The 14,006-nt window shown below is 45.4% G+C and overlaps 1 protein-coding gene across 4 annotated transcripts in view; it reads left to right on the forward strand.

The window, feature by feature from the left end:
- LOC135528488 (rho guanine nucleotide exchange factor 25-like) overlaps positions 1-14,006 on the forward strand; it is a 133,507-nt gene that overhangs the window by 88,777 nt on the left and 30,724 nt on the right. For all 4 annotated transcript variants that reach the window (XM_064957601.1, XM_064957602.1, XM_064957603.1 and 1 more), the window contains 4 exons: positions 11,027-11,148; positions 11,373-11,439; positions 13,321-13,424; positions 13,501-13,570. In XM_064957601.1, coding sequence (XP_064813673.1) covers positions 11,027-11,148; positions 11,373-11,439; positions 13,321-13,424; positions 13,501-13,570 — 363 coding nt within the window. The remainder of the gene's footprint in view (positions 1-11,026; positions 11,149-11,372; positions 11,440-13,320; positions 13,425-13,500; positions 13,571-14,006) is intronic.

Consider the following 14,006-nt stretch of genomic DNA (forward strand, 5'->3'; position numbering starts at 1 on the left):
CCATTCGGGACGCACACCCTTGTTATCTGGTCAAAAGTAGTGCACTAATATGTAGGGAACAGGGTGCCATTCGGGACGCACACCCTTGTTAGGGTTCCGTGTGGTGGACGCTTCGCATTCAGCTGCAAAGAACATGCCTCCAGATGAAGAGGAAACGGCACGGAGGAGAAAAGGGACGGAAGATGCCGTGTTCCCGGGAACGGCAGAGTCTAGACGATGGCTGTGCTCTTTCATTTACACATCAAACACTGGGAATGAGGTGTGAACGGCAACAGCAAATGGGATAGATGGTATTTGAAACAGAGACGGTTGGTAAGGGGGCCAAGATAAAGATAGTGGATACTGTGTCAGGTAGACGTAAGAGAGACATGACTAACTGGAATCTTACCGGTTCTGACAAAGCTTTTAAAACTCAGTGAACAAGGGAGCTACAGTAGCAAGAAAACGTATGTGAACCCTTTGGAATTACCTCGATTTCTGAATAAATTGTTCATAAAATTTGATCTGACCTTCATCTAAGTCACAACAATAGACAAACACAGTGTACTTAAACTAATAACACACCAAATGATTGTATTTTTCTTGTCTATATTGAATACATCATTTAAACATTCCCAGTGTAGGTTGGAAAAAGTATGTGAAGCCCTCGGCTGATAACTTCTCCAAAAGCTAATTGGAGTCAGGAGTCAACTAACCTGAAGTCCAATCATTGATATGAGATTGGAGATGTTGGTTCGAGTTGCCCTGCCCTATATTAAACACTCACAAAATGTGAGTTTGCTATTCACAAGAAGCATTGCCTGATGTGAACCATGCCTCGAACAAAAGAGATCTCAGTAGACCTAAGATTATGAACTCTTGCCTTGCATAAAGCTGGAAAGGGTTACAAAAGTATGTCTAAAAGACAAATTGTCTATAAATGGAGAAATTTCAGCACTGTTGCTACTCTCCCTAAGAGTGGCCGTCCTGCAAAGATGACTGAAGGAGCACAGCGCAGAATGATCAATGAGGTTAAGAAGAATCCTAGAGTGTCAGCTAAAGACGTACAGAAATCTCTGGAAGATGCTAACATCTCTGTTGACGAGTCTCCGATACGTAAAACACTAAATAAGAATGGTGTTCATGGGAGGACACCACGGAAGAAGCCACAGCTGTCCCAAAAAAACATTGGTGCACGTCTGAAGTTTGTAAAAGAGCACCTGGATGTTCCACAGCGCTTCTGGCAAAATATTCTGTGGACAAATGAAGCTAAAGTTGTGTTGTTTGTAATGAACACACAATACTAGGTGTGGAGATAAAAAGACAGGACACCAACATCAAAACCTCATCCCAACTGTAAAGTATGGTGGAGGGAGCATCGTGGTTCGGGTCTGCTTTGCTGCCTCAGGGCCTAAACAGCTTGCTATCATTGATGGAAAAATGAATTCCCAAGTTTATAAATACTTTTTGCAGGAGAATGTAAGGCTCCTGAGTGGCACAGCAGCCTAAGGCACTGCATCTCAGTGCTAGAGACATCACTGCAGTCCCTGGTTTGAATCCCGGCTGTATCACATCCGGCCGTGATTGGTAGTCCCATAGGGCGGCGCATAATTGGCCCAGCTTTGTCTGGGTTCGGCCGGGGTAGGCCGTCATAATAACAGTCAGTCATAAGGCTCTGGTGTCAGGATTACACACAGACAGAGACAGGGGAGAGAAGGAAAGGAGATCACTGGTTCCGTCTGTCCTGTCAGGGACAAGGTGGAGTGAGAGGGACAGGGAGAAAGAGAGACATGGGAGTGAGCGAAGGAGAGGGGAGAGAGCGAGACAGACGGGGGGGGGGACAGGAGAGAGTGTGAGAGAGAATAAGAAAAATAGAGAGAAAGGAAGAGGCGGATTAATGTATGTAGGTCAGCCATCTCGGGGTCACGGCTTCTGTCATTCTGCGCTCTCTCTCTCTCTCTCTCTCTCTCTCTCTCTCTCTCTCTCTCTCTGTTTTTGTCTTCTGACCACCCACAGGAGATAAAAGATTAGACTTTCATTCTGCCAACATCTTATTCTCATTCACTCTTATACACATTCTAGTAACTTCCCTTTCTCTTTATCTCAGATACAGTACATTCTGCTTAGTGCTTACCCTATTTCCTGCTCTTTCTCTCTCCCTCTTCATTCAGGATACTGCTAATCTGACCTAACATTCCGACAGAGGCCCGGTTTGATCAATTGTTTATTATTTGATGGTCAACGGAAAATTCCTAGACTGACTTCAGTCAAATAGTCAAAAAATGTAGTACTGTTAACCAAGGAACTGTAGTAAAATGACTATAATGTACCAAGAGTTATAGCTCCGCTTGCTCTCGTCATCAAATGTTCTTTCCTTCCTCTCTTCAGGAGAGATCAACTTTTGTCTGGACTGTACTGTCTGGATGCACTTTGAGAGATTTAGAGTTTCTCCTTCAAGTAGGAAAAGGCAGAAGAAAAAAAAGAGTTTAGATTTTAGCACCGTGCACGCCCACATGCACACACGCCTGGCACGCCCGCACCGCACGCTAACGCGGACACACTACCTCCACCTCACGAAGGCATGGTCTCCCTGTAGGAACCACATCCGCCGTGATATCGGCTTCCGTTGAACTTTTGGAAAGCAAAAATAGAGCAGTAAAAATAGAGGATGCGAGAAAGAGAGAGAGTTCTTTCCTGTGGTCTTCCGCCAGAGCAGAGGACATCTGGTAAGGATCAGGATCGGCCAGTCAGGGAGCGTCCTGTCTGCCAGGGTAGAGCTAGGGCTGGAGGATTCCAAACGGGGCAGGAAAGCTAGGACACACACACAGGCGGCCAGGCCGACACACACACACCCACTGTGTACACTACTTCTTAAGTAAAAGGTCACATTTCCAGAAGTTGATGGGAAATAAAAGGCCACAGGTGAATATATACCGTCGCTATGCCGAGGAGTCTGGCCGGGAGTAAACATTTGAACAAATAGCGGCTGAACAGGCTGAACCAGCCAGAGGGCAGGGGCGGTGGTGAACTAGAGAAAGTAGCCTCCATCAGGGAGACCGTCAGAGGAGTCACGGGGATTTGTTTTTTATTAAGTATTTATTAAGGATCCCCATTACTCTTCCCAGTGTCCAGCAACATTAAGGCAGTTATATACCATTTAAAATATTACATGACATTACATTTTATAACACTTTTCACAACACATTAACTGTGTGCCCTCAGGCCACTACTCTACTACCACATAAACTGCATGACCAAAAGTATGTGGACACCTGCTCATAACAGCTTCCACTAGATGACTTTCAACTAAATGTTGGAACAGTGCTGTGGGGACTGGCTCACAGTCAGTGTTCCAATTCAGCCCAAAGGTGTTCGATGGGGTTGACGTCAGGGCTCTATGCAGGCGAGTCAAGTTCTTCAAAACTGATCTCAACCAACCATTTCTGTATGGACCTCGCTTTGTGCACCGGGGCATTGTCATGCTGAAACAGGAAAGGGCCTTCCCCAAACTGTTGCCACAAAGATGGAAGCAATGAATCATATAGAATTTTATTGTTTGCTGTAGTGTTAAGATTTCCCTTCACTGGAACTGAGGGGCCTAAACCAAACCATGAAAAACAGCCCCAAACCATTATTCCTCCTCCACCAAACTTTACAGTTTGCACTATGCATTGGGGCAGGCAGCGCTCTCGTGGCAGGCAGCGCTCTCGTGTCGGACTGCCAGATGATTAAGCGTGAAAAATCATTCCAGAGAACATGTTTCCACTACTCCAGAGTCCAATGGCGGCGAGCTTTACATCACTCCAGCCGAAGCTTGGCATGGTGCATGGTGATCTTAGGCTTGTGTACGGCTGCTCGGCCATGGAAACCCATTTCATGAGGCTCCCGAACAAACAATTATTGTGCTGGCATTGCTTCCAGAGACAGTTTGGAGCTCGGTAGTGAGTGTTGCAACCGAGGACAGACGTCTTTTAAGCGCTACGGCTACGCTCAATCAGGCCTTTGTGTCAGAGGGTCCAGACGAAAGCCACTCCTCAGTAAAAGGCACGACAGCCCGCTTGGAGTTTGCCAAAGGCACCTAAAGACTCTCAGACCATGAGAAACAAGATTCTCTGGTCGGATGAAACCAAGATTGAACTCTTTGACCTTGATGACAAGCATCACATCTGGTAGAAACCTGGAACCATCCCTACGGTGAAGCATGGTGGTGGCAGCATCATGCTGTGTTTTTTTTCAGCGGCAGGGACTGGGAGACGAGTCAGGATCGAGGGAAAGATGAACGGAGCAAAGTACAGAGAGATCCTTGATGAAAACCTGATTAGTTGATTGATTAGTTGTGTACTGTGGGTCAAAGTCAAGGGAAGATGGGCACGGCCGGAACATGGAGGCCTAAAAGTGTGGACAAACCGAGGGTTTATTCAGTCACGAGGGAATGAGTAAGGCAGAATGAAAGCTGATGAATGCTGAACGATGTTGCTCAATGAAGAAGGGAGACTTGCACAAGAAAAGGAGTGGTTTGCTGACCATTTAAACAGGGGAGACCGTGTGTGTAAGTCTTCAGAAGGTTGACAAACACACATTCGGTGCTATTGTAAGCAGAAGACCGTGGGCAATGAACAAAGAGATGCTTATTTCTCACACAAGCATGACAGCGTATCTTACTGATCACACAAGCATTTCTGTAGAGTGTAGAGACACTGTTTCAATGTTCAAGAATCTCCATGGGAAAGTAGCCTGTGAAAAGGCACTCATGTTTACCTCACCAACTCAATTGATTAGATCGCTGCGACATGTTTGTTTACTATGTCCCACTCTTCCTGAATTGATTGGGTGTGGATGTCATCAAGTGTATGATGACACAATGTTCAGTACTGTCTGGTCTAATTCACACACTTAAAAAGAGAAGATGCCAGGTTATCCTTACTTCGTCAGATCTGGCGGACTCAGTAAACACAAATGCTTTGTTTGTAAATAATATCTGAGTGCTGGAGTGTGCCCCTAGATATCCTTGAATTCAAAAAAACAAGAAGATCGTGCCGTCTTGTTTGAAATGATTTACTCTTTTACTTTACATTTTAGAAATTACATTTACTTTTGATAATTAAATATATTTAAAACCACATACACCTTTACTAAAGTAGGATGTTACTGGGTGACTTTCACTTTTACTTGAGTCAAGGTATCTTTACTTTTACTCAAGTATGACAATTGGGTACTTTTCCCACCACTATCTCTGTGTTATCACTCTTTCTTTCATATTCCCAGTTGCCTTGCCATGATTAAATGCAGTGGTACGTGCTTTCAGTTTTGCCCAAATGCTGCCATCAATCCACAGTTTCTGGTTAGGGAAGGTTTTAATAGTCACAGTGGGTACAACATCTCCTATACACTTCCTTATAAACTCACTCACCGAGTCAGTTTTAGTTTCTGCCTATAGGAGGGGAGCAACAAGATGGAGTCATGGTCAGATTTGCCATTAGGAGGGCAAGGGAGGGCTTGTGTGCATCGCGGAAGTTAGAGAAACAATGTTACTCGCTCGTGTACTGCAATTGATATGCTGATAGAATTTAGGTAGCCTTGTTCTCAAATTAGCTTTGTTAAAAATCCCCAGCTACAATAAATGTAGCCTCAGGATATATGGTTTCCAGTTTGCATAAAGTCCAGTGAAGTTCTGTGATGGTCATCTTGGTATCACTTGTGGGGGGATATACACGGCTGTGACAATAAACAAGGAGAGTTCTCTTGGGAGATAATACAGTCGGCATTTGATTGTGAGGAATTCTAGGTCAGGTGAACAGGTGTATGTTGTTACAATTACACCATGAGTCAATCATGAAACATACACCCCCGCCCTTCTTCTTACCGGAGAGATGTTTATTCCTGTCGGCGCGATGCACTGAAAATACCGTTAGCTGTACGGACTCCGACAGCATGTCCCAAGCTAGCCATGTTTCCGAGAAACAGAGAGTGTTACAATCCCGGATATCTCTTTGGAAAGCAACTCTTGCCCTGATTTCATCGACTTTGTTAACTAGGGACTGGACATTAGCGAGTAATATACTCGGAAGCGGGTGTTTGGTGTGCGGGCATCCGAAGCCTCACTAGAAGACCGCTCCGGTACCCTCTCCTCCGGCAGCGTTGTTTTGGGCCGGCCTCTGGAATCAGTTCAAATGCCCTGTGCAGACAAAGGACCCGCTTTCGGAAAGTCGTATTCCTGGTCGTAATGCTGGTTGTGCTGGTAAATTGAAGACTCTCTGATATCCAATGGTTCTTTGCGGTTGTATGTAATGACACTTAAGGTTTTCTGGGCTAACAATGTAAGAAATAATACATTAAAAAAACTAAATACTGCACAGTTTCCTAAGGACAAGAAGCGAAGCTGCCATCTCTATCGGCGCGATACTGATGTACTGGTTGACTTCCGGCGCCGACAGAGATGGCCGCCTCGCTTCGCGTTCCTAGGAAACTATGCAGTTTTTTGTTTTTTTTACGTGTTATTTCTTACATTAGTACCTCAGGTCATCTTAGGTTTCATTACATACAGCCGAGAAGAACTACTGTATATAAGATCAGCGTCAACTCACCATCAGTACGACCAAGAATATGTTTTTCGCGACGCGGATCCTGTGTTCTGCCTTACAAACAGGACAACGGAATGGATCGCATGCAGCGACCCCAAAAAATGACTCCGAAAAAGAGGGAAACGTAGCGGTATTCTGGTCAGACTACGGAGACGGGCACATCGTGCCCCACTTCCTAGCATTCTTCTTGCCAATGTCCAGTCTCTTGACAACAAGGTTGATGAAATCCGAGCAAGGGTAGCATTCCAGAGGGACATCAGAGACTGTAACGTTCTGTGCTTCACGGAAACATGGCTCACTGGAGAGACGCTATCCGATGCGGTGCAGCCAACGGGTTTCTCCACGCATCGCGCCGACAGAAACAAACACCTTTCTGGTAAGAAGAGGGGTGGGGGTGTATGCCTTATGGCTAACGAGGCATGGTGCGATGAAAGAAACATACCGGAACTCAAATCCTTCTGTTCACCTGATTTAGAATTCCTCACAATCAAATGTAGACCGCATTACCTACCAAGAGAATTCTCTTCGATTATAATCACAGCCGTATATATCCCCCCAAGCAGACACATCGATGGCTCTGAACGAACTTTATTTAACTCTTTGCAAACTGGAAACCATTTATCCGGAGGCTGCATTCATCGTTGTTGGGGATTTTAACAAGGCTAATCTGAAAACAAGACTCCCTAAATTTTATCAGCATATCGATTGCGCAACCAGGGGCGGAAAAACCTTGGATCACTGTTACTCTAACTTCCGCGACGCATATAAGGCCCTGCCCCGCCCCCCTTTCGGAAAAGCTGACCACAACTCCATTTTGCTGATACCTGCCTACAGACAAAAGCTAAAAAAAGAAGCTCCCACGCTGAGGTCTGTCCAACGCTGGTCCGACCAAGCTGACTCCACACTCCAAGACTGCTTCCATCACGTGGACTGGGACATGTTTCGTATTGCGTCAAATAACAACATTGAGGAATACGCTGATTCGGTGTGCGAGTTCATTAGAACGTGCGTTGAAGATGTCGTTCCCATAGCAACGATTAAAACATTCCCTAACCAGAAACCTTGGATTGATGGCAGCATTCGTGTGAAACTGAAAGCGCGAACCACTGCTTTCAATCAGGGCAAGGTGTCTGGTAACATGACTGAATACAAACAATGCAGCTATTCCCTCCGTAAGGCTATCAAACAAGCTAAGCGTCAGTACAGAGACAAAGTAGAATCCCAATTCAACGGCTCAGACACAAGAGGCATGTGGCAGGGTCTACAGTCAATCACGGACTACAGGAAGAAATCCAGCCCAGTCACGGACCAGGATGTCTTGCTCCCAGGCAGACTAAATAACTTTTTTGCCCGCTTTGAGGACAATACAGTGCCACTGACACTGCCTGCAACGGAAAAATGCGGTCTCTCCTTCACTGCAGCCGAGGTGAGTAAAACATTTAAACGTGTTAACCCTCGCAAGGCTGCAGGCCCAGACGGCATCCCCAGCCGCGCCCTCAGAGCATGCGCAGACCAGCTGGCTGGTGTGTTTACGGACATATTCAATCAATCCCTATACCAGTCTGCTGTTCCCACATGCTTCAAGAGGGCCACCATCGTTCCTGTTCCCAAGAAAGCTAAGGTAACTGAGCTAAACGACTACCGCCCCGTAGCACTCACTTCCGTCATCATGAAGTGCTTTGAGAGACTAGTCAAGGACCATATCACCTCCACCCAACCTGACTCCCTAGACCCACTCCAATTTGCTTACCGCTCAAATAGGTCCACAGACGATGCAATCTCAACCACACTGCACACTGCCCTAACCCATCTGGACAAGAGGAATACCTATGTGAGAATGCTGTTCATCGACTACAGCTCGGCATTCAACACCATAGTACCCTCCAAGCTCGTCATCAAGCTCGAGACCCTGGGTCTCGACCCCGCCCTGTGCAACTGGGTACTGGACTTCCTGACGGGCCGCCCCCAGGTGGTGAGGGTAGGTAACAACATCTCCTCCCCGCTGTTCCTCAACACTGGGGCCCCACAAGGGTGCGTTCTGAGCCCTCTCCTGTACTCCCTGTTCACCCACGACTGCGTGGCCACGCACGCCTCCAACTCAATCATCAAGTTTGCGGACGACACAACAGTGGTAGGCTTGATTACCAACAACGACGAGACGGCCTACAGGGAGGAGGTGAGGGCCCTCGGAGTGTGGTGTCAGGAAAATAACCTCACACTCAACGTCAACAAAACTAAGGAGATGATTGTGGACTTCAGGAAACAGCAGAGGGAACACCCCCCTATCCACATCGATGGAACAGTAGTGGAGAGAGTAGCAAGTTTTAAGTTCCTCGGCATACACATCACAGACAAACTGAATTGGTCCACTCACACAGACAGCATCGTGAAGAAGGCGCAGCAGTGCCTCTTCAACCTCAGGAGGCTGAAGAAATTCGGCTTGTCACCAAAAGCACTCACAAACTTCTACAGAGGCACAATCGAGAGCATCCTGGCGGGCTGTATCACCGCCTGGTACGGCAACTGCTCCGCCCTCAACCCTAAGGCTCTCCAGAGGGTAGTGAGGTCTGCACAACGCATCATCGGGGGCAAACTACCTGCCCTCCAGGACACCTACACCACCCGATGTTACAGGAAGGCCATAAAGATCATCAAGGACATCTACCACCCGAGCCACTGCCTGTTCACCCCGCTATCATCCAGAAGGCGAGGTCAGTACAGGTGCATCAAAGCTGGGACCGAGAGACTGAAAAACAGCTTCTATCTCAAGGCCATCAGACTGTTAAACAGCCACCACTAACATTGAGTGGCTGCTGCCTACACACTGACACTGACTCAACTCCAGCCACTTTAATAATGGGAATTGATGGAAAATGTTGTAAATATATCACTAGCCACTTTAAACAATGCTACCTTATATAATGTTACTTACCCTACATTATTCATCTCATATGCATACGTATATACTGTACTCTATATCATCGACTGCATCCTTATGTAATACATGTATCACTAGCCACTTTAACTATGCCACTTTGTTTACATACTCATCTCACATGTATATACTGTACTCGATACCATCTACTGTATCTTGCCTATGCTGCTCTGTACCATCACTCATTCATATATCCTTATGTACATATTCTTTATCCCCTTACACTGTGTATAAGACAGTAGATTAGGAATTGTTAGTTAGATTACTTGTTGGTTATTACTGCATTGTCGGAACTAGAAGCACAAGCATTTCGCTACACTCGCATTAACATCTGCTAACCATGTGTATGTGACAAATAAAATTTGATTTGATTTGATTTGATTTGTACTGATCTTGACGGCCCAAATTTGGGAGTCTGGCTCATGGACTACAAGTGGTGAAAGTAAGAACTACAATTGAAGACAAAAATGCAGTCAAAGAAGATAATAATTATTCTGCCAACAATTTTATTGGGATATAGGGACATACTAAGGTAAAAAAGGAATGTGAGCAAGTGTTTAAATGATCATTCAAATGAGTGCAGGATTTGAATTCACTTGATAAAATGATGGAAGTGAACGCTGGAATTGAGCAAATCATTCTGGAAAGAGCATCCATTGGTATAGTACTAGAGTTAGAGGCGACATAAGAGGATTTAGATTCCCATGTACTGTAGGACTTTACTGTCAGTTTTGTGTTCCTACTATGTTAGGTTGAAGTTTGGCCCGAACAGTTTCAATCAATCCGAATGGAGAAAGCCCATTAAAACCACTGACAAATCATTTGTTGTCACGCTAGTGTCACACACAACCCATAAAGCATATTTAGAACTTTATCATTCAGAATGATAAAAAAACAGTGATATGGTCTCTTGGCTATATCGCCCAGCCCTAATTGGGTGCTATGCTAACACCACAGAGATCCAATGAAATGATATGTAATTCTATGCACAAGACATTCTGTACACCACACTCCTTTACAGGCCCAATAATTCTCTACCGACCCTGTTCTTTCTTTCTCTCCCTCTGTCTTTCTCTTTCATGGTGACTTCACCACACCATACACTATTATGGGTGACAATCAGATCCCCTTATCATTCTGTCACTGTCCCTAGTGTCTGGCTGCTCTCCCTCCCTGGTCACCTTGGCAACCGGCATCATTACCCTCTCTCCCTCAGTCTCTCACCTTGCCTCTCTCTCTCTCTCCCTCTCTCTCTCTCTCTCTCCCTCTGCCTATTTGCATCCCTCCCTCTCTCCCCCGCTCTCACTTTGCCTCTCTCTTTCGTCAACCTCAATTTCCCCTCCCTCTCTCCCTCACTTTGCCTTTCTCTCTCTTTGCCTCACTTTCTCACCCCCCCACCCCCCCGTTACATCGCCTCTCCATCCCTCAGTTTGATCTTTCCCTTGCCCTTGCCCCTTGCTCTCTCCCTCTATATTAAAAATGCCAAAATGCCATATTATAACCAAATGCCCTGTCCCCTCTGTTTCACCAGGATACTCAGCCCACCAATGTCTATCCAGATGACAACGGCTCAGTGTTGACGGACGACACCTCCAGCCAATCATCAGCCGCAGCTGACAATGAGGAGAGGAGGAGTGCCTTAGAGAAGAGCATGCAAGTGGTTCCCCTTTAGTTACACAACACAACACTACACTTCTCTCTAAGACGGATCCAAAGTGTGATGTACAACACAGCATTGCCATAAGTACCAACACACCGCCAGCAGTTACATGAGAATGTCACTGTGTCAAGACTGTTTGCAAATACTTTGTTTTGATGGGGATGACAGGGGGCACCAAAAGTCTGCAATATTTGTCATCCTCTGCCTCTCTGTCCAGGTACGTACTGAAGGAACTCATAGAGACAGAGAAACTGTATGTGGAAGACCTGAGGTACATAGTAGAGGTGAGAGTGCAGTATTATATGCGTATTCAATGACAGCCATAAAAAACAGTGGCTTATGAAGTTTGAAAACCCACCCACCCAGGTATTATATCAGCTGGACTTGAAAACATTGTCATCACAATACCTTCAGTGTCTTTCAACACAGCTTGGTCTGGCTCCAAAAACGGCCATTTCTGTTATTGGGTTGATTTGATGAACGTACATACAGCATCAGTCAAAAGTCTGGACACACCTACTCATTCAAGGGTTTTTCTTTATTTGTACTATTTTCTACATTGTATAATAATAGTGAAGACATCAAAACTATGAAATAACACGTATGGAATCATGTAGTAACCCATTATCTTTTTAAACAAATCAAAATATATTTCAGATTTTAGATTCTTCAAAGGAGCCAACCTTTGCCTTGATGACAGCTTTGCACACTCTTGGAAATCTTTCAACCAGCTTTACCTGGAATGCTTTTCCAACAGTCTTGAAAGACTTCCCACATATGCTGTGAACTTGTTGGCTACTTTTCCTTCACTCTGCCGTCCAACTCATCCCAAACCATCTCAGTTGGGTTGAGGTTGGGTGATTGTGGAGGCCAGGCCATCTGATGTAGCACTCCATCACACTCCTTCTAGGTCAAATAGCCCTTACACAGCCTGGAAGTGTGTTGGGTCATTGTCCTGTTGAAAAACCAATGATAGTGAGACTAAGTACAAACCAGATGGAATGGGGTATTGCCGCAGAATTCTGTGGTTGCTATGCAGGTTAAGTGTGCCTTGAATTCTAACTAAATCACTGACAGTGTCACCAGCAAAGCACCCCCACACCATCACACCTCCTCCTCCATGCTTCAAGGTGGAACTACACATTCAGAGATCCTCCGTTCACCTTCTCTGTGTCTCACAAAGACTAGGCTCTTGGAACCAGAAGCCTCAAATTTGTACTCATCGGACCAAAGGACCGGCCCAAGCAATTCTCTTCTTCTTATTGGTGTCCTTCAAAAGGTTTTTCTTTGCAGCAATTCGACCATAAAGGCCTGATGTTGAGATGTGTCTGTTACTTGAACTCTGGGAAGCATTTATTTGGGCTGCAATTTCTGAGGCTGGTAACTAATGAACTTGTCCTCTGCAGCAGAGGTAACTCTGGGTCTTCTATTCCTGTGGCGGTCCTCATCAGAGCAAGTTTCATCATAGCGCTTGATGGTGTTTGAGACTGGAAAATGAAGAAACTTTCAAAGTTTGACTGACCTTCATGTCTTAAAGTAATGATGGACTGTCGTTTCTCTTTGCTTATTGACGCTGTGCTTACCATAATATGGACTTAGTCTTTTACCAAATATAGGGTTATCTTCTGTATACCAACCCTACCTTGTCACAACACAACTGATTGTCTCAAACGCATTAAGAAGGAAAGAAATTCCCCAAATGACCTTTTAACAAGGCACACCTGTTAATTGAAATGCATTCCAAGTGACGCAGGTTGAGAGAATGCCAAGAGTGTGCAAAGCTGTTATTAAAGCAAAGGGTGGCTACTTTGAAGAATCTAAAATCTATTTTGATTTGTTTAACACTTTTTTGGTTACTACATGATTCCATATGTGTTATTTCATAGTTTTGATGTCTTCACTACTATTCTGCAATGTATGAAATAGCAAAAATAGAGAAAAACCCTGGAATGAGTAGGTGTGTCCAAACATTTGAATGGCACTGTATACTACAGTAATACGTAGGCTTTAGCTCAGAGGGTTAACACTGTCTTGTTGTGCGTGGGAAACCAGGGTTTGAATCCCGGTCAGTCATATACAGTATATCTGATCTGAGGTTGTGTGTGTGTGTGTGTGTGTGTGTGTGTGTGTGTGTGTGTGTGTGTGTGTGTGTGTCACCACTACAGGGCTACATGGCCACTATGAATACCAAGGGCATACCTGAGGACATGAAGGGGAAAGACAAGATTATATTTGGAAACATTCACCAAATGTTCGACTGGCATAAAGAGTGAGTGTCGAAGATGTACTGTGCAGAGTGTGATTGTGTGTGATAGTGTGTGTGTAACCTGTTTCTCTCTGTCTAGCTACTTCCTGGGGGAACTGGAGAAGTGTATAGCAGAACCAGAGAGACTGGCTCAACTTTTCATAAAGCATGTGAGTCTACTTACACCATCACTCAGAGACAGTGGGCCACAGGCAGTGGGCGAGTAGCTGTTTCCTGTTTCTGTTTGGTGTGAGTTGAGGTAAATAGCTGTGAGGATACACATGAAGAGCTCCTGTTAACCCTCCAACGTGCCGTGCCGCTGTCTAGATTTCTGTCAGCTGCTAGCATTCGCTCCTACACTTCCCTGTTATAGATAGGTCTCAGACGAGCGCGCGCACACACACACACACACACACCAGCGTTTCCCCCTCCACTTCCTTGTTATTGATAGCTAGGGTCTTAGACCTGCCTGTGTTTTTCTAGCCACAGACAGACTGGCTAGCCTCCAGACCAGACAAGACTTGACCAGTCAGTCAGGAAGTATGTGTATGTGTGTGTATGTGCATGCCCTTGTGTGTGTGTGTGTGTGTGTGTGTGTGTGTGTGT

Source organism: Oncorhynchus masou, chromosome 33, assembly GCF_036934945.1.
Source record: "Oncorhynchus masou masou isolate Uvic2021 chromosome 33, UVic_Omas_1.1, whole genome shotgun sequence".
NCBI lineage: Eukaryota > Metazoa > Chordata > Actinopteri > Salmoniformes > Salmonidae > Oncorhynchus > Oncorhynchus masou.